We start from the raw sequence: 19,661 nt of genomic DNA, 5'->3' as shown, positions 1-19,661 counted from the left end.
TTTGTGTGAGTCGGGGTCTGGCTCCTGGCTCCCAACTCCTGCCCTGCAGTGAGTTTTCTCCGGGCGTGTCTGCCTCGCAGTCCTTTGGAGCAGCAGAGAAGATGGTGTCCCCCTCTCCTCCTCCCCCCTCCCCCTACGTCTCACACACACTCATTCACTGGCTGGCCTCTCAGGCTCCCCTACTCTGTCTCCTGGGCCTGCAATGCCCCTGGCTTTCCTAGGCCCAAGGCTGCCCATGAGAGCCATGTTAGTGACACGATGGCCCCCGTCCAGGAGTCGCTCCTTCTGCATCTTCCTGTCGCCGCCACCAGGCTAAATATAACCTGACACTGCACAGCCCTGCACGAAGACAGCGTCTCTGCCTGGGGGCGGACAGGGCTGACGGGGCCCCAGCCTCCTGCCCTCAGCGTGACTTTGGGCTCAGCTCCTCTTGCTGGGAGCGGGACCGGGAGGGGACCCGGGCTAGGATGGCTGCCTCCCTGAGGTCACCTTCCTTGCAGGCCCTGTTTCGTTACAGCTCTGGATGCTCCCACAAGCCATCTGTCATCTCATCTGGCGGCCAGGGCAGGAATCACTCGTCCCTGTGGTGCCCCAGGGAGTCTGATGCTCAGAGAGGCGAGCGACCTGCCACAGTCACACAGCACTGGCTCAGGTCTCCTGATGGCCGGGCAGATCACCTCTGCTCCCCAGCCCCGTCCCTCTGCCTCGGTGATCCTCTTTTCCTCATCTTGCCCGGGCTCCGGATTGGGGTCCTGTTGACTCCCTGGCGCAGTGAGGGCAGGTGCCAGGCCTGTGTGGTTTGTGCTGCCCAAGTGCTTGACATTGGTGCCCTCAGTGACTGCTCGTGGGGATCGTCGTGACCTGTTTACAGGCAGAGGTCTGACCTGGGGGTTTGCCGAAGGACACTCTGAATCCTTGCTGGCCCCTCCACCCCTGGCCACACCGCCCTGATGGATAAGGCCTGGGAGTGATAAAGCTGAGGCCGGGGGTTCCCAGAGGTGGGAAATCCAGTTTGGAACCGTGAGTGGGGCCCCCCGATGGGTTGGGACACTGGGCAAGATGGTGCCCAGGGTTGGCAGCAGATGAACGTAAGCCGGCATTTTGTTCTGGTGAACGACGGCCCCCTTCCCCGGGGTCAGGAAGAGCTGTACCTGCTGCACCTGGAATGTGTCCAGGCCTGGTTCTCCCCCAGGTCCCTCCTGCTGTCCCCTCCTCCTCTCCTCCTCAGTGACCTTTGGTGAGCTGCATGGCTGTGCCTACTTTCCTGTCCCCATCCCCACAGGACCCAGCGTGCCCTGAACTCCAGGAGGGGGGCTGGGCACTCAGCCTCCCCACCCAGAGCCAGGTGTCCTTAGCTTGGGCTGGGGGTTGGGGGTGTGAGTAAGGGCTCTTGGCATCAGCTACTAGAGCCAGATGGCTTGGGGCCTCTCCATTGGGGAGACCCATCCACCTGTCTCTCCCTCTCCTCCTTCCAGGATCAGGACTTCCCATGAGTCCCGCCTCTGCTTCACACATGTCTTTCATCCCTCCAGCCTCCTGGGCTGGGGCGGGGAGGTGACTTGCCCAAGGTCATTCTGACACAATGAGCAAAGGCTATTTGATTCCACAGCCCGTGTCCCGCCCCTTTGCGTCGGGAACCCCATGTCCTACCAGTGGGCAGAGCGGGGGCGGGGGCTGGAGGTGGGAATCCTGCTCCCCTCCACCCCTCTCCTTCCCAGCGCACGCTGGCGCTGGCTGCCTCGGGAGTGTGGGCCGCGCCTGCCACGGTGTGGCTCTCCGCGGAACTGCAACCTCACGCAGCTGGGCCGGCAAAGTTAGCTTCTGCTGGGGGCAGGGCAAGGTTTGAGAGAGGAGAGGAGCAGGACTGTGGGGGGCAAGGCACTGTGTGTGCTAGTGCCAGCATGGGTCTCCCAGAAGCAGCACAGCCACCGACTGCCGACATTTCTGCTGTGTGAGGGTCAGAGACCACCTGCCTGCAGGCCTGACACTGCTCCTGCTATCCCTGCGCCCCACCCCTGACCTGGGTCTGAACCTCAGCTGCCCTCAGGGAGCCCCGCCTCCCATATTCACAGCCAGGGGTCTGCTGGAAGGTCTGGCTGGAGGGCTGTGGGTGAGTGATGTGTCGCTCACTGAAGACCCCACCAACCAACCAACCAACCAACCAAGCGAGCAGGGGGTGGGCAGGCAGAGCCTCAGAGCTGCCCGCTTTCCTTTCTTCTGTGTCTCCTTGAGAATAGCAGCTGGAGCCTCCTCTCCTCCTGCCACGTCCCGCAGCCACCAGGCAGGGCTCCAGGTCACATTTTTGGAAGAAGCTGGGCTTTGACAGGGTTATTTGAAAGGAAAAATTCCTTGAATGTCACAAAGGGAGAGAGGGCCAAGGGGACTCAGCGTATGAGTGTGTGTCTAGGGGCAGGGGTGAGCCTGAGCTGCAAGGAGGCTTCTATTTGGAGTTTCTGCAGCCAGGCAGGGGGTGGGCTGGCAGAATGCAGTTCTGACCTCCCTCGCTGAGAAGTCTGAATGGAGCGGGCAGGGTGCGGAGGCCTCAAGGTCAGAATCCCAGGCTGTCCTGAAAGGTTGGGCTCTTCCGGGTTCCAGGCTCTGGACTTCTGGGACAAGTTCCTAGTGAGGAAGGAGGACCAGGAGCTTGGGTGCCTGGGGTCCTGGGGCTGGCTGTTTGGGATCTCCAGGGCTAAGGTTTCCTGGTCTCTGGCCTCTCTAGTCCAGATCAGGGCCAGTCCCTGTTCAGGCCGCTGTTGGCCATCACCATATTAGGACATGAACTCTAGGCAGGCTGTCTGGGTGCCAAACAGTCTCCAGCTGGGTCCGGCCCCCTGCAGCTCCCAACACCACAGCTGTGCTTCAGTTGGGCCATTTCAGAGGTCAGGGGACAGTAGAGGCTGCTGATGGGAGATCCAGACAGAGCCCCAGCTTAGGCTCTGAGGGCTGAGCCAGAAGGGCCTGGGATGAGGTGGGTGGAAGGACCTCAGGCAGGGCGGAGAATCCCTGCCAGCCCCTCACCTGGTTCAGCCCCCCCCCCCGCCATCCTGTTTCAGTTGGTTGCAGAGGATCTCCTTCCACAAGATGAATCCCACGGCTGTTAGAACTGCTGTTCTGCAGGAACCAGGCCCTTCACGCCTGGTCTGCTCAGGCCATTGCCGCCGCACTCCCCACGGCTCTGCCACTGGGGCCTGTCCAGAGAGCCTCCAGGTTGCTGGCCCCTCCCTTGACTCAGCCCATCACCAATACATCCTCTCCACCGTTCTCCACCAGCACTGCCCCGTCACTAGCCCCACTGGCCAAGGTCTGCTCCCTGATGTGTTGTTCTAGGCGTTAGGCCAGCAGAGGGGACACAGACACTGGTGAGCTAGGTCCCTGCAATTCAGAGAAGACAGATGAGCAGGTGGACAAGAAAAGAAGTCTCTGTCCCGAGAAGAAAGCATGATGAGGGACAAGCCTGGTGCCCGCAGGGAACATGGAGAAAGAGGAATAGGATGTTAATATGAGCATCAGGGTCTTCTTCAGAAATTGGCAGAGGAGGGTGAGGGGCTGTGTGCTGGAAAGAGAGCAGAGGTGGATGGGGCACATCTGGCCTGGTGGACTGGTCTCACCTGGTAGCCAGGCAGAGAGCGAGCCTGGGAGAGAAGAGAAAGACAGGAGCCCGGCCAGAGTGGCTCAATGGTTGAGCATTAACCCTATAAACCAGGAGGTCATGGTTTGATTCCCGGGCAGGGCACATGCCTTGGTTGTGGGCTCGATCCCCGGGGTGGGGGAGGGGTGGGGGGGGTAAGGAGGGGAGAGGTGTGTGCAGGAGGCAGCCAATCAATGATTCTCTCTGTCATTGATGTTTCTCTCTCTTTCTCTTCCTTTCTTTGAAATCAATAAAAATATATTTTTAGAAAAAAGAAAGAAAAGAAAGACAAGGAGAGGCAGTGATGCAAGATTTAGGAGCAGTGCTTCACGGCTCTTTGGTGAAGGATCACTTTTCTTTATTTCTAATACATCACAGACCTTTGTGAAGTACAAAATCACATGCTTGGACATCGTGGCAATGTCGAATTGCTTAAAGGTTTTGAAACTCTTGCTTTCAACTTCTGAGTGTATCTTGCTGTGGACCGATACAACAGCTGGGGCTAATGCAGAGAGAGCAAGACGGGGACAGAGAGCCATCACTAACCCGTGTGCACTGTTCAGTCTATGCCGGGCATTGCTCTAGGCCAGTGGTCGGCAAACTCATTAGTCAACAGAGCGGCAAACCGTGGCTCGCGAGCTGCATGTGGCTTGTGAGCCGCAGTTTGCTGACCACTGCTCTAGGCCCTCAGCATGCGGTGACTTCATCTTTGCAACTTGGGACTAAGAAACTACGATTCCCACTTTATAGATGAGGAAAACGAGGCACAGGGAAGGTTAACTAAGTTGAGCATAATGCATAAATGACTAAGCGGCAGAGGTGGGATTTGAACCCAGAGACCCTGGGCCTAAAGTCTGTGGGCCTAATCCCCACACTGCACTACCCTGTGTGAGGGTCACAAGGATACACTGAGAGGCGAGGGAGAACGAGACGACCAGGTGGAGGCAGAAAGGAGCTCAAGCCAGGGTGAGGGAGAACGCACACCGGGAGAGAGGGAATGCTTGGCCAGCAGCAAGCCGGAGCAGGTAGACTGAGGTCACCAGCTCGGTCTGGCAGGCACAAAACCGCAGGGGTGGGTGGTGGGGTGGGGTGGGACAGGAGACTTGGCCCGGAAGGGGCAGAACTGTGTGAGGCCCCGGGGGAGGCAGCCGTGGACGGGCCCCTTCGGGTTTCTGCTCTGCCCACCGGGGGCCTTGGTGCCACAGTGGCCATGTCCCCCCCTCCACAGGGAGCTGCTTCCTGTGCCTGGTGGACGTGGTACCCGTGAAGAACGAGGATGGGGCTGTCATCATGTTTATCCTCAACTTCGAGGTGGTGATGGAGAAGGACATGGTGGGGTCCCCGGCCCATGACACCAATCACCGTGGGCCTCCCACCAGCTGGCTGGCCCCAGGTAAGTGTAGCCACACTCGGACTGGTGCAGGAACAACGAGCTCTCCCTTTTCCGGGGGCCACGAGGCTACCCAGGGCCATTGACCTGCAGGAAGGAATGTGTGTGGGGTCCCTTCGGAGGTTACTGAGGACATGGCCTAGTCTCATCTGGCCCAAAATGAACAGACAGAGACCGAGTGACAGAGCCGCAGGTCCTTGGGGCAAGATTGCACCCGGTGTCCTGGCTTTACCTGCGCGGGTTTCCAGCACAGCGTCCTCTCCGCAGCCCAGGGTCAGGGCATTCACCCCTCGGAGCCGCTCCCTTGCTCATCAGAAGGCCCCGTCTCTCAGGGACTCAGATGCCTTTCTGGGGGAACTTCTGTCCCTGGTCCCTGTCCCTGGTGTGGCCTGGGCTAGTTGAGGAGAGGATGTGAGGGGAATGCTCACCGTGGCTGAGACGTGGAGCCCTCACCTCATCCCACGGTGACTCCGGCTGACTCCTTGCCTCCCGGACGTGGCCTCTTTGGGTTTAAGTCTAATCTGCCCTTTAGAGTCGTGGCAAAAGAGTCCACCTCGGGGTCTCGCGAGCTCTGAACTGGCAGTGTTACCGTGGGGCCATCCGCCTGTTGGCATGGTCTGGCAAGAAGGCCTGCATGGCCGCCCCGGTGGAGGCAGGCCCACCCGGTGCTGTGCGGCCTCGGCCAGCCACACAGGGCGCTATGCCTGTTCCCTGCCTCGGTAAGGGGGCATGTTGCCCGCAGTGCAGTGGCGGCACCCACGGTTTGTGTAGAGCCCCCTGGGGTATGTGGCCCAAGAAATAGTTTATTGTTCTCAGAGCCTTGGGTAAGATTGGGTCCTGGGATTTTCTGCGATGAGTGGAAGTCGGGTGGAGCGGTGCCCGCTGTCAGGCTCCCACTCCGCACCTTCCCTTCTGTTTGGCAGGGGCTCCGGCTCCGGGGCCTGCCCTCCGGGCGCTGCTCCTGTCCCCCAGCCACACGGCTCCCTTCTCCCCACAGGCCGCGCCAAGACCTTCCGCCTGAAGCTGCCCGCCATGCTGGCGCTAACAGCCCGGGAGCCCGCGGGCCGGGGCCGCACGGGGGCCGCGGGGGCCGCGGGGGCCGTGGTGGTGGACGTGGACGTGGACCTGGACCTGACGCCCGCGGCGCCCGGCGGCGAGGCGCTGGCCCTGGACGAGGCCCTGGACAACCACGTGGCCGGGCTCCGGCCCGCGGAGGAGCAACGCGCGCTGGTGGCCCCCGGCTCCCCGCCCTCCCGCGAGCCCGGCCCGCACCCGTCGCCCCAGGCGCAGGGCCTCAACCCCGAGGCCTCGGGCTCCCCCTGCAGCCTGGCCCGGACTCGCTCCCGGGAGAGCTGCGCCAGCGTGCGCCGGGCCTCCTCCGCCGACGACATCGAGGCCATGCGCGCTGGGGTGCTGCCCCCGCCCCCGCGCCACGCCAGCACCGGTGAGGGCACCTCCCCACCCGCCGCCGGTGAGAGCCTCTCCCCGCCCCCCGCCGCCGCCAGCCTGCCCCGTCCCGGGACCGCAGCTTCCCGGTCTCCACCCGTCCGGGGTCTCCACCCGTCCGGGGTGCTTGGGGAGGGAAAGCCCTTTAAGCGCTTGTGGAATCCCACCGAGCGCCCATCCATCGCGGTTCACTCGTGCTCACCCAGAGCCTGCTCGGCCCACGAAGCTGGCTCCCGCTCGGGGTCCTGGAGCAGGGATGGCCTGGGGGGTCTGAAGGGCAGGACAGCCTCGGGGTCCCTGTCCCTACCTGGCCCTCTGGCCGGGTCACAGTGCCCTCCGCTGTCTCCTAGCTGCTCACCGTGCGCTTCCCTCAAGTGGGGAGGAGTCTGGCCTGTTTCTCAGCAACTCTGCCCCAGCTCTTGAGCTGGCTTCCATGACACACTGACCCCCATGGCCTGGCTCCTGCAGGCCTGGCCTCCACCACCGTGTCATGCCGGCCCCTGCCTGCCACCCACACCCCACTCTCCCTCCACCCCAGGGCCATGCACCCCCTGCCTGCCACCCACACCCCACTCTCCCTCCACCCCAGGGCCATGCACCCCCTGCCTGCCACCCACACCCCACTCTCCCCCCCACCCCAGGGCCATGCACCCCCTGCCTGCCACCCACACCCCACTTTCCCCCCACCCCAGGGCCATGCACCCCCTGCCTGCCAGCCTGGCTCCCCCTTTCCCCCACCCCAGGGCCATTCACCCCCGGCCTCAACCCATACCCCACTCTCCCTCCACCCCAGGGCCATGCACCCCCTGCCTCAACCCACACCCCATTCTCCCCCCACCCCAGGGCCATGCACCCCCTGCTTGCCAGTCTGGCTCCCCCTTTCCCCCACCCCAGGGCCATGCACCCCTGCCTGCCGGCCTGACTGCACTTTTCCCCACCCCAGGGGCCATGCACCCCCTGCGCAGCGGCCTGCTTAATTCCACATCAGATTCGGACCTCGTGCGCTACCGCACCATTAGCAAGATCCCCCAAATCACCCTCAACTTTGTGGACCTCAAGGGCGACCCCTTCCTGGCTTCGCCCTCCAGCGACCGGGAGATCATAGCACCCAAGATAAAGGAGCGGACCCACAATGTCACGGAGAAGGTCACCCAGGTAGGTGCCCAGTCCCTGGCTCTCCCCTCAGCTCGGAGGAGCTCAGAAGGGGAGGGTGTGGGCTGTGGTCAAAGGTGGGGAGGGGGGGGCACAGTGACGGCCTCTTGAGGGTGGGCAGACCTGCTGGCTAGGGGTGGGAGTGGGGGTTTCAGAGCTGGGGTGAGAGGACAGTCTGGGAGGTCCTGGAGAAAGGGAGACTGGAGGGCAGGTGGCCTTGGGACAGGATGGGTACAGAGAACAGACTGATGGGGCCCAGGGGACAGTGCAGTTGAGGCTGGGTACCTGAGAGGGTCAGGGTGGGTGGGAGAAGGCAGCCACAGGGGCATGACAGGTTCTGCTCTTAGGGTGTCATGAGGGGAGTGCTGAGGGGCAACCAACAGGAGGCTTTGATTAGAAGGGGCCACAGAGGTCCAGGTTGGGGGTCCTGATTCTTCTAGGCCAAGGTGATGAGCCAGGGAGAGGGTGGGGGCTGGTGCTAGGGGCCAGGGTGGCCTGGAAGTGCCCACCCCTGTTCCCCGGCAAGGCCGGGAGGGGAGGGTGTGGTGGTGGGTGTACAGACGTGGAGTGACCGAGTCCCTGACTCTGGGGGCCGTCCCAGCACTGCCTGGTGTCAGGGCCAGCCTTGTCTCCTGCCCCCTCCCGGCAGCAAGATGGCCTGCGTCACCCTCACTGCCCAGTCCATTCCAGATCCTTCCTCAAGTCCTGGCAGAGGGTGAGAAGCCTGGGACAGGGGGCTCCTGTCCCTTGCCCGCCCTGCCTCAATCCCGCGGCTGCCTCCTGCCCTTCCACAGCGACTCCCCTAGTTGGCCTGCGTGAGAGAGCCGCCGGCACCGGCCTGCTCAGCCCTCCTCCTGGCCCTGCTCCCACTGCCTCTGGCTCTCTGGGTCCCTGCCAGGTCTCCAGCCCCTTGGCCTTGAGTCCAGAATGTTCCCCTACACCCCAGGCCCCTTATCTGGCTGCCTTTCCCTCTCCCCTCTGGCCCCTGGCTCTGTTGTTCCCACCTGGAGCCCTGTTCCTGGCACACAGCGCGCGCTTCTGTGTACTTGTGGTCTGTGCGTGTGCGTCTGTCTGTGTGTCCGGTGTTCCTGGCTCTGCCCGTCTCTCCATCTCTGGCCGTCTGTCTGACTGGCTGGCTGGGTACTGGACTGGCGGGGCGGGGGTGTTGGGGAGACCATTAATCTGTGGTGACAGGCCGGGCTGCTGGGGGAGGGGAGGGGTGCGGGCTGCAGGAGCGGCTGCAGCAGGAGCCCGGAGCGGCTGCGGGGGAGGGGGCCGCTGGCCGGGCCGGCGGGGTGGGGGTGGGGACGGGGAGGAGGAGGGGCGGGCCGAGGAGCGGAGGTTCTGACCGCGGAGCCGCGGCTGGGCTGGCGGCAGGCAGAGCGCAGCACCCTGGCAGCCGGGCCTGTACCAGGGGGCCATGGGCAGCCTGAGCCAGGCGGGCTGCTGTCCACGCTCGCTGCCAGGGTGACCCCGGCCCTGGGGCCCAGCCCAGCAACCCTGGCTTCATTCCAGAGGCTGCCCTGGGAGCCAGGCCGCCCGTCTCTGGGGCGCAGCCTGGGCTGGGACTGCTGCTGGGGCGCAGGTGAGGCGCTGGCTGGGCTCTCGGGCCCCAGGGCAGGCAGGCTGGGGGGAGCCCAGTCCTCCATGGCGGCCTCCGCCAGGAAGGCGAGCAGGACTGGGGCTCTGCAGCCCAGGGTCCAGAAAGGCCGGGTCAGGCGGGCCGTGTGCATCTCCAGCCTGGTGGCCCAGGAGGTAGGTGACCCCCACCCCTCCCTCCCCCTTCCAGGCCGGGCACTGATTCAGGATGCAGCCCAGAGGACTCTGGCTCCAGGCCAGAGAGAGCTTCTGAGAAGCAGGGCAGTTTGGGGAGCCAGAGGGTCGGCAGCCCTGCTCATCCCACTCCTGGCTCCAGGTCGCTCTTCCCAGGCCTGCTGGGCCCGGCAGACAGTATTTTTTCTTGCCAGGACTCTCCCCTCTGAGGGCTCCCGGGGCCCACACTCTTCTAGCTCAAAATGCTCCGGGAGGGGAGGAAGGGGGGGATGAAATGGGTGCCCAGAGAGGATGGGGGGAGGCGGAGGAGAGGAGCTTGTCCCCCGCCCACCACATTTCCCGCAGTGGGCAGCGGCCAGGCATGGCCTGGGAGCCGTGGGCTCCACCGCTCCTTCTCCACGTGCTGGGGGTGGACCCGTGGTGGTGAGGGAGGCGCGGGCTGCTTCCGTGGTCCAGGCTTCGGGGCTGGAGTCTGAGGAGGGCGGGGTCAGAGGACATTGGATGCTGGTGAGGGTAGCTGACCTGAGGCGCCTGGCTCACCTGGCACAGCCTGAGCTGCCCGTGGTCCCCTAGGCTGATGACCCTGTAGGCACCTTCTGAGAGCCACCTTTCCATCCCGTGTCAGAGAGCCTGGAGCAGGCTGGGAGGGTGGCAGAGGGGGCTCAAGGGTGAGTCTGAGGATCCCACCGCTGCCACCACCACCTGGCAACACTCTCTGCTTTGGCTCATGTGCTCCTCCCAGCTCGTGGACAGGTATGGGGAGAATCCTTCCCACCCACGGGTGAGGATCCGGGATTTGGCTTAAGCGGGCTTCCGTATTCTGTGGGTCAAAGGAAGTTACACCCCTGGCCCAAGGCCATACAGTACACTGGTGGTTGCAGAGCTGGGCCTGGCTCCCGAGAGATGAGGTCTGCATGTCCAGGTCTTGTGTCCAGGCTTGCCCCGTGAGTATGCGTGTGTGTGTGCACATGCGTGCGTGTGTGCGTGCACGTGTGTGCGTTAGGGTGGTGTTGGTCCTGCTATGGGCAGACCTCAGGGACCGGAGCTCTGTTATCAGGTGTGGTTTTGCCTCTAAGGCACTTGGAGGAGACCTATGGGGTGTGTGTGTGTGTGGGGGGGGGGGGGGGAGCAGGCAGTTACCTTATACTGTCCCTTGTCTGCAGGGGCCCTGGTCAGTTCCTTTTTCTCAATCCCCACTTGACCCTGGAAAGGCCGCTGCCCCATGCTCTCTGCCTCAAGGAGCAGGCAGCTTGGGCGGAAGGCAGGGCAGAGTGGGGACCTGAAGTCACACGCTCCCTCCCCTGCCCTAGGCCCCAGCTGCTCCTTCCACCCATCGTGTGCCTTTGGAGCCCTGTGGCCAGCCCAGGTGGCCAAACCCCTAACTATTGCCTGTCAGAACTTCCAGTTACTTCTAAGGCGATGTTCTCCAAACAGTCCCTTTGGTGAGGGTGGGCCCAGGGGATCCCCAGCTTGAATGTGAGTAGGACTCTTTGAGGCTCCACCCACCATGGCCCTCCCCAGAGGCCTGAGGACGGAGTGGGAGGGGGTGGGGGGCTGGGAGGGACTCTGGCAGTCAGTGCTACAGCAGCAGGGCTGGCACCCTTGGCTCTCAGGGTGGGCCAGGCCTGGAACGCTTGGGGAGGGGGCTCCTGGGTTGAGTCAAATGTCTGTGAGAGAGGATTCTCAGGGGCAGGGGGAGGCCACAGGGAGACACACAGAGGCTCCTGGGACAGGGGGAAGCTGGCCTCGGCTCTTCCTAGTTTGGCTTGGGGAGAGAGTGGCGTGCTACGGCCACCTGGTCTGGGTGGCGAGCTGCCTCTGCCGGACGTTGTGGGGCAGGATGTGAAGGTGAGCCTCTGCTGGCTGTCTACACCACTTCTGGACGTCTACCCGTGTGCACGTCCCTCTGTGTACATGTAGGCATGTCTCTGCTGGGTTAGGTCGTCTGCGTGCCTTTGTAGGAGTGTGAGGGGCTGCCCTGGGCCAGGGGTGAGGGGGCTGCAGGAGTAGGGGTGGGGTGTTTTAGTCTCTCTCCCCTGGGGGCCAAGGGGCCTGAGTCTAGATGGCTGCTATCCGTGGGCCAGTGGCATGGACGGAGGCCATGGTGTGTGTGTGGGTGTATGTGTGTGGGGGGCTGTTGGGGAGATGTGGGCAAGATCGATGGATGGGAGCACACCCCCCAGGCAGGGGTCTGTGTTGCTGGTGGGAGCCATTCTGGGCGTTACTGCAGGTGCCCTGGACTTGGAGCCAGCTAGGGGTCCCCTGTGTGGCATGGGGAACTGGAGTGCCCAGATTGAGGGGTGGTCAGTGGCTGTGGCCACTTGGCCGAGGGGCGGGCATTCTGATCAAAACATTTTGGCCTCCCTCCTTCCTCTGCTTGGCCTCTTCTCTGGAGGCTCCAACAGAGATGTCACCTGCTCCCATCCTGGAGGTCCCATGGCCTGTCTTCCCCTCTCGCGACTCCAGTTGGACGCCACCCCCTCACCGCCACCTTCCCTACCCGCCCAGGTCCTGTCGCTGGGGGCGGACGTGCTGCCAGAGTACAAGCTGCAGGCGCCGCGCATCCACCGCTGGACCATCCTGCACTACAGCCCCTTCAAGGCCGTGTGGGACTGGCTCATCCTGCTGCTGGTCATCTACACGGCCGTCTTCACGCCCTACTCAGCCGCCTTCCTGCTGAAGGAGACGGAGGAGGGCCCGGTGGCCCCCGACTGCGGCTACGCCTGCCAGCCCCTGGCCGTGGTGGACCTCATTGTGGACATCATGTTCATCGTGGACATCCTCATCAACTTCCGGACCACCTACGTCAATGCCAACGAGGAGGTGGTCAGCCACCCGCGCCGCATCGCCGTCCACTACTTCAAGGGCTGGTTCCTCATCGACATGGTGGCCGCCATCCCCTTCGACCTGCTCATCTTTGGCTCTGGCTCGGAGGAGGTGGGTTGGTAGGGAGGCCGGGGGAGGGGAGGAGAGCAGAGGCCTCTGGAGGGTGTGGGAGAAGGGTAAGGAGATGGTGGGGTGAAGGGTGGCTAGAAAGAGGGCTGCAGGGGCCTGGAGGCTGCCCTAGCTGGCTCTTGCCAGTCCCTGTCTACCCCAGACACTCGCCAGGTGCAGAGGTCCAGAGGGAGTGCTTTTTTCTCATTTGTCTATCCCAAGAGGCCACTTCTTCTAATTCACATACAAGTGCCCTGGAAGCTAGTGGGACGTCTGGCCAGGCACCTTAGGATGGGTGCTGCACCTTTCCAAGCCTCAGTTTCCTCATTCTCACCATTCAAAGGGGGCCATGAACCCTTTGTCCCAAAGCTAGCGCCAAGATTAACGGGACACTGTGCTGGGCTCAGTGTGTGGGAGGTGCTTCAACTTTTAGGAGGAAGTTCTGGGAGGGAGTCTTCAGGGACCTTTCCTCTGATGTCCCCTGAGGGCTGCGGTGGCTCCACTTTTCATTGGCCCACGTGGAATATCTCCCCCCACCCCAGCTCATCGGGCTGCTGAAGACGGCGCGGCTGCTGCGGCTGGTGCGCGTGGCCCGGAAGCTGGACCGCTACTCGGAGTACGGGGCGGCCGTGCTCTTCCTGCTCATGTGCACCTTCGCGCTCATCGCGCACTGGCTGGCCTGCATCTGGTACGCCATCGGCAACATGGAGCAGCCGCATGTGAACTCCCGCATCGGCTGGCTGTACAACCTGGGTGACCAGATTGGCAAGCCCTACAACAGCAGCGGCCTGGGCGGCCCCTCCATCAAGGACAAGTACGTCACGGCCCTCTACTTCACCTTCAGCAGCCTCACCAGCGTGGGGTTTGGCAACGTCTCCCCCAACACCAACTCAGAGAAGATCTTCTCCATCTGCGTCATGCTCATTGGCTGTGAGTGTGCGCTGGGTGTGGGAAGAGCCCCAGGTGGAGGAAAGGGTAGATGCTGGAGGGGCCCACTAGGGCCCTGGGACTTGGAGACTCCAGGACCACTATCGTGGTGTGTTTGGGGGCTGGGACACTGGGGTAGGGGCACAGGCAGAGCCCAGGGCATGCAGGCCCGGGCTTCTGTGTTTGTGACTCTCGCGAGTATGCTCACATGGAGACGTGACTGCATGTGTCCTTGACTGGTGCAGGGGCGGGCAGGTTCCTTGGATGCTGACAGCCCCACTCACCCCCGCCCCCAGCCCTCATGTACGCCAGCATCTTTGGCAACGTGTCGGCCATCATCCAGCGGCTGTACTCGGGCACAGCCCGCTACCACACGCAGATGCTCCGGGTGCGTGAGTTCATCCGCTTCCACCAGATCCCCAACCCACTGCGCCAGCGCCTGGAGGAGTACTTCCAGCACGCCTGGTCCTACACCAACGGCATCGACATGAACGCGGTGAGGCCCCTGGCTTCAAGAAGGCGGTTGGCGGGCTGGAGGGAGCGGCGTGGCGGTGGGAACGCCTCTAGGTGCAGTGATCACACTCACGCTCTGTGGTTCAGGTGGGCACGGCTAGGGCTTAGAAAGGCCCTGGGAGGTAGGTCCCCTCCTTTTGCCCTTGGAGCGCATTTACTGGGAGAGCTCTCACTTTGGGGCAGGCGGTGGTGACCAGCCCTTTCATGAAGGCCATTGTGGTTAATCCTTACAACAGCCCTGCCCGGAACTGGTCTCCCACCGAACACATAAGCAAATGGGGGCCTAGGGCAATGAGGTGGGTCCCCAAGGGTGCCTAGTTAGAAGGAGTAGAGCTGGAATTGGCACCCACAGCTTTCCCCCAAACTGGACCCTGATGCTCCTCCCTGGATCTCTGGGTGGGGGTGGGGTGGGGGTCCTAGGAGCGCCGCGCTGAGCTGGCCCTGCCCCCAGGTGCTGAAGGGCTTCCCGGAGTGCCTGCAGGCCGACATCTGCCTGCACCTGAACCGCTCGCTGCTGCAGCACTGCAAGCCCTTCCGCGGGGCCACCAAGGGCTGCCTGCGGGCCCTGGCCATGAAGTTCAAGACGACGCATGCGCCACCAGGGGACACGCTGGTGCACGCGGGGGACCTGCTCACTGCCCTCTATTTCATCTCCCGGGGCTCCATCGAGATCTTGCGGGGTGACATCGTCGTGGCCATCCTGGGTACGGTGGGGACTGGGCGCTGCGCCGGAATGTCTGCCAAGGCCTGGAGAGCTCTGAGCCCTTTGAGGACACAGATGTGGGGGTCTGTGGACCAGGCACTGCTAACAGGGACCTTGGGCTCCTTTAATTCACCCAAGCTCAGGCCCCAGGGGGCAGCAGAGAGGAGCCCCGCAGCGGGGAGGGTTGCTGAACTCTGAGGGTTCCCAGACTGTTTCCCTTTAGGAGCTCCCCACAGGCAGCGACACCTGGCTTCCTCAGAGTACAGCAAAGCCTGCTCCGGGGTGGGCAGTGGAGGGAGGCTATGCATCTGATTTTACTAAGGAAATGTACTAAGTCTCTGCAGCCTCACGTTATGCAGCCAGGCCCAGCACAGTCAGCAAAGCAAAGGGAGTCCTGCCCCTCTGCCCCTCGCCCCTTCCTGGCACCTGTACACCCGGGCAGGTGTGCCTGGGCAGGGGACCTCCTGCCTTCTTCCTGGTCTTTCCTTGTCACGGAGGGCCACTTTAGATTTTTAGTTCACAAACACCCCCAAACACACCCGAAACCGGTTTCTCTACACAACACTCAGCCTTCCTAGGTATTTGCTGTGCTGTGCTGTGCTAAGCTATGCTGGCCTATCTTCTTTCAGTAAACACAATGTGGGCCTTGAGTCCCTACTGTGTTCTGATCTGCAGTCTGAAAAACAGTTATGAGGGTGCAGTGACTGGCCAGGGGAGGTTTGGAACATGGGTTTCAGGGGGAGAAGTGGAGTAAGAACCTAAGGAAGCCTGGGCCGTGGGCACAGCTGGGCATCTGGCTGGTCCTGCTGGCTGGTTCCAGGTGTTGTGAGGCAGGGGGAGCCGAGACAGGGAGAGCCGGACTCCTACCTTCACCCGCCAGGCACTGCTGGGAGCTGAGGGAGGAGCGGGCTGGCTGATAGGTCTCTGGCTCTGTGGGCTGGGGGCTGGGTGTGGAAATGGGTGAGAATTCGGGAAGACAGGCGCCTGCTGTCTTTGCTGCTGCCCCGGGGCTGAGTCCCCCCTCCATGGCCTCCAGGAAAGAATGACATTTTTGGAGAGCCTCTGAACCTCTACGCGAGGCCTGGCAAGTCTAACGGGGACGTGCGGGCCCTCACCTACTGCGACCTGCACAAGATCCATCGGGACGACCTGCTGGAGGTGCTGGACATGTACCCCGAGTTCTCCGACCACTTCTGGTCCAGCCTGGAGATCACATTCAACCTGCGAGACGTGAGTGGGCTGCCCCTGCAGGCTGCGCCCGGCGGGGGGGGGGCTGCCCTTCAGCTGCCTGACCTCCTGGGCCTGCTGCCCCGCCTGTCAAACGGTATAGAGTCTGACCAGGATGTGAAAACCCAGCCTCCGCCCTCGTCCTGAGGCAGAGGTCACAGCAGTGCCCCCATCTCCGTTAATGAGCGGTCTGAGCCTGACCCCGGGCAGGGCGGGTGGCGTGGAAGGGCCCTGACACCTGCCTTGGTTCCAGACCAACATGATCCCCGGCTCTCCCGGCAGCACGGAGCTGGAGGGTGGCTTCAACCGGCAACGCAAGCGCAAGCTGTCTTTCCGCAGGCGCACCGACAAGGGTGAGGCGGGGGAGGGGCAGGCGGGGCCTGTGGAGGAGGGGACAGGGGGGAGGGTGGAGGGGGGTGTGGGCAGGGTCCAGGCAGGCAGACGGAGGGCTGAGGGTGGGTCCAGGTGACAAGGAGGGCGGAGCTCGGGGTCCAGTAGTGTCGCTCTGTTCAGGCTCCACCGACATTCCTGCCTCTACCTTCCGTGCTCCCTACGCCTCACCTTAACTGTCCAAACTTAGCCCGACTTTTCAGGCCACTTGAACTGTCACCTCCTCCAGGAAGCCCTCTGCCCTCACAGCAGGGGCGCGCCTGAGCTTCTTTGGTCCTCCCAGGGCTGGTGTCTGGGTGGATGCTGCCTTGAACTGATGAGGGGAGAAGAGACAGGACAAAGGAGAGCAGAGGGGCAGGACCTGGGCTGAGGGCCCGGGGACCCAGAGAGGCCCGCCCAGCGTCGCCGCTGCCCATCTTAGGCAGCCAGCGGCTGGAGAGGACCTGGGCCTGTTGCCCGGGGGTGGCCTGCCACAGCCCTCTTCCGGGCCTGCTCTGGTTCCCTCCCCCCCTTTCCCGCCTCTCCTCTCTGATTTCCTCCATGCCTCCTGCCCTCCCTGAGGCCCGTTCTCTGTTTCCGACAGACCCGGAGCAGCCAGGGGAGGTGTCGGCCGTGGGGCCAGGCCGGGTGGGGGCAGCGCCTAGTGGCCGGGGTCGACCAGGGGGGCCATGGGGGGAGAGCCCGTCCAGTGGCCCCTCCAGCCCTGAGAGCAGTGACGACGAAGGCCCAGGCCGCAGCTCCAGCCCCCTCCGCCTGGTGCCCTTCTCCAGCCCCAGGCCCCCTGCAGAGCTGCCCGGCGGGGAGCCCCTGACTGAGGACTGTGAGAAGAGCAGTGACACTTGTAACCCACTGTCAGGTAGGGCGCGGGCTGAGAGGGGAAGGGGGGGAGCGTGGCGTCTGTCCTGGTCTCCCTCACCCAGCTCTCTGGCTCCAGGGGCCTTCTCAGGAGTGTCCAACATCTTCAGCTTCTGGGGGGACAATCGGGGCCGCCAGTACCAGGAGCTGCCTCGATGCCCCGCCCCCGCCCCCAGCCTCCTCAACATCCCTCTTTCCAGCCCCGGCCGGCGGTCCCGGGGTGACGTGGAGAGCAGGCTGGATGCTCTCCAGAGGCAGCTCAACAGGTGAGGGCAGCCCCTGGGGTCCAGTCGAGCGCCAGCGGTGTGTTGGAGGGGGTGGGGGAGTCTGTGAGTTGTGCGGTGCGGGATATTGCAGTGTGATCTCCGGGTTCCTGGCTGTATTGTACGGAGACTGGAGAGTGTGCTCTGTCCAGGCCTGCCCGAGGGTCCCATCCAGAGCTGAGCCAGGGGCTGACACACCTGGGGTTGACCAGCTGGCCCATCAAGAGTGTCTCAAAGTCATAGTTTCTGGTATTCCCACTTCCCTGAGACCCAGAGCATCCTCCTTCTTGCCCCAGGCTGGAGACCCGGCTCAGTGCAGACATGGCCACCATCCTGCAGCTGCTACAAAGGCAGATGACGCTGGTCCCGCCCACCTACAGTGCTGTGACCACTCCTGGCCCCGGCCCCACCTCTACCTGCCCTCTGCTGCCTGTCAGCCCCATCCCCACCCTCACCCAGTACTCCCTTTCTCAGGTGAGTTCCAAACCCCCTTCCACCACGGCACCACAGCCCTGCTTTCCTGAGCCAATGCCGCCCAAACCTGCTTTGCTGCCCTTTCTGCTTAGCCGTGGGCCCCAGCCTCTCCCAGACTGTGCTCCGAAAGGAGGGCAGCCCCAGGAGCTGTGGGCACAAGGCAAAGCAGCAGAGCCCCCAAACCAAGGTCCCCAGGCAGCTGGGCAGAGGCACGAGCAGGCTGAGTGGTGTGGGCTCCATGCCACTGGAGGCCCGATCTGCTCATGATGCCTGTGTGGTGACCACGAGTGGTCTTCAGGGGATACTAATTGACCCCAAGGCCTGGTAGTCGGTGCTGAGTGCCAGCGAGCCCTAGGGTCAGGGTCCTAGGTCTCTGGTGTGAAGGGCACCCCCAGACCTGACTGTTCCCGCCAGTGGCTGTCACACTGGCTGCCTTGCAGGGTTGTCCTGAGGGCTTTGGCTAGTTCCTAGGGTCGCATTCTGGCCCCATTTTCCTCCTCCTGCTGGAGATGGTCCTCTCCTGAATGGCCTCCTAACCAGACAGCTGTGTCTGGGCCCCTCTGGCTGCCAGAGGCGGCCTGGGATCTGCCCTTTCTTTTGGCATCTGCCCCCGCGCCCCCCCCCCACCCCCCGCCCCCGGGGTTCTGCTGCCGGCTCCTGTTTTCAGACACAGGGCCCACGCCAGCTAATGTGCCAGTCTCCCTTCACAGCCTCCCCCCAGACCTCACACAGACTCGTCAGCACCCGAAAACCCCTCTGCTGGCCCTGCATGCTCCTGGCCTTCCGCATTTGGTCCCTGAGTTCTTTCTAGATTGGAGGAAGGAACCTTGTTTCTCTTTTAGTCCCAGCTTCTGTCCCAACTCAGGGCCCTTTGTCCTGGGGTGGTTTGGATTCAGCTGCCCCGTTCCTGGGGAGTAGCTGTGGCCTTGAGTTCTCCCCTATCAGGGAAGCTCCCACAGCTCCCAGCTGCCCGGTTTGGCTCTTGCCCAGTGCATTTCTCTACCGCCATCCTCAGAGCCGCCCTTGTGGTCTGAGTCCTGTGCTGCTCTGTCTGCCTTGGCCCTTCAGCTTGTCCTCTCCAACCCCCCTCTGTCTTCCTGTCCTGTCACCGGCTTCTCCTGGCCCTCTCCAAACTCTGACCTCCTCTCTATGCACTTGACTGCATCTCCATTCCCTTCCTCCCGCTCTGAGGGCTCCTTGCCTCTTACACTCTCTGTTCTTTGCAGGTTTCCCAGTTCATGATGTGTGAGGAGCTCCCCCCGGGGGCCCCAGAGCTCCCTCAAGACGGCCCTACTCGAAGACTCTCCCTGCCGGGCCAGCTGGGCGCCCTCACCTCCCAGCCCCTGCACAGACACGGCTCAGACCCAGGCAGTTAGTAGGGCGGCCCAGTGTGGACACGTGGCTCACCTAGGGTTCAGCACACGGCCTGGGCCCCTCCCCTCGGAGGCCCTGCCCAGGAGGCCCTGGCCATGAAGGGGAGAGGAACTCAAAGGGGAGAGGAACTCAAGGCACAGCCCCTCCCCAGCTCTTGGGACCATCTCCTCCTGCAGTGGGAGGGGTAGGGGCAGTGCTGGGCAGTGGACGGGGGTCTGTGGTCCCCCCACTGCTCTGGGGGCAGTAGCTGGTCTAACTGCCTGGAGACACCCCGCCCTAGGCCTTAGGCACCTCAAGGACTTTTCTGCTATTTACTGCTCTTATTGTTAAGGATAATAATTAAGGATCATATGAATAATTAATGAAGATGCTGATGACTATGAATAATAAATAATTATCCTGAATTGACTCCAGTGGTGCTGGGAGGGCGTGGCATCAGCATGCAGTAGCCTGTGTTCACGTTCACATGTCCGTGCGCACCGGCCTCTGCAGGAATGCACATGCTGGGCCTGCGGGGACTGCCTTGCCGTCTGAGTGTGGGGGATGTGCGGTGGTGGGTATCCCTGGGGCTGACACAGGTCACTGCCAGGGTTTCCTGCCTCCATGGGGCCC

General features: G+C 63.0%; 1 protein-coding gene across 4 annotated transcripts in view; it reads left to right on the top strand.

The window, feature by feature from the left end:
* The window catches only part of KCNH2 (potassium voltage-gated channel subfamily H member 2), a 44,734-nt gene extending 25,324 nt beyond the window's left edge, over nt 1-19,410 (top strand). For 2 of the 4 annotated variants that reach the window (XM_079786118.1, XM_079786119.1), the window contains 13 exons: nt 4,857-5,021; nt 6,016-6,489; nt 7,408-7,619; nt 11,898-12,326; nt 12,866-13,253; nt 13,547-13,746; nt 14,215-14,467; nt 15,503-15,696; nt 15,947-16,046; nt 16,667-16,939; nt 17,018-17,204; nt 17,498-17,675; nt 18,902-19,410. In XM_079786118.1, the coding sequence (XP_079642244.1) occupies nt 4,857-5,021; nt 6,016-6,489; nt 7,408-7,619; nt 11,898-12,326; nt 12,866-13,253; nt 13,547-13,746; nt 14,215-14,467; nt 15,503-15,696; nt 15,947-16,046; nt 16,667-16,939; nt 17,018-17,204; nt 17,498-17,675; nt 18,902-19,051 (3,203 nt within the window). In that variant the 3' untranslated portion in view covers nt 19,052-19,410. Of the gene's footprint in view, nt 1-4,856; nt 5,022-6,015; nt 6,490-7,407; nt 7,620-8,957; nt 9,372-11,897; nt 12,327-12,865; nt 13,254-13,546; nt 13,747-14,214; nt 14,468-15,502; nt 15,697-15,946; nt 16,047-16,666; nt 16,940-17,017; nt 17,205-17,497; nt 17,676-18,901 lie in introns of those variants that run through there. The other 2 variants (XM_079786120.1, XM_079786121.1) reach the window with 2 other exon arrangements.
* The last annotated feature ends 251 nt before the right edge of the window (nt 19,411-19,661 follow it).

The sequence above is a fragment of the Cnephaeus nilssonii genome (genome assembly GCF_951640355.1).
Source record: "Cnephaeus nilssonii genome assembly, chromosome: 12".
Classification (NCBI taxonomy): Eukaryota; Metazoa; Chordata; class Mammalia; order Chiroptera; family Vespertilionidae; genus Cnephaeus; species Cnephaeus nilssonii.
Note: the sequence above shows the minus strand (reverse complement) of the source record. Positions and strands in the feature narration are given on the sequence as shown.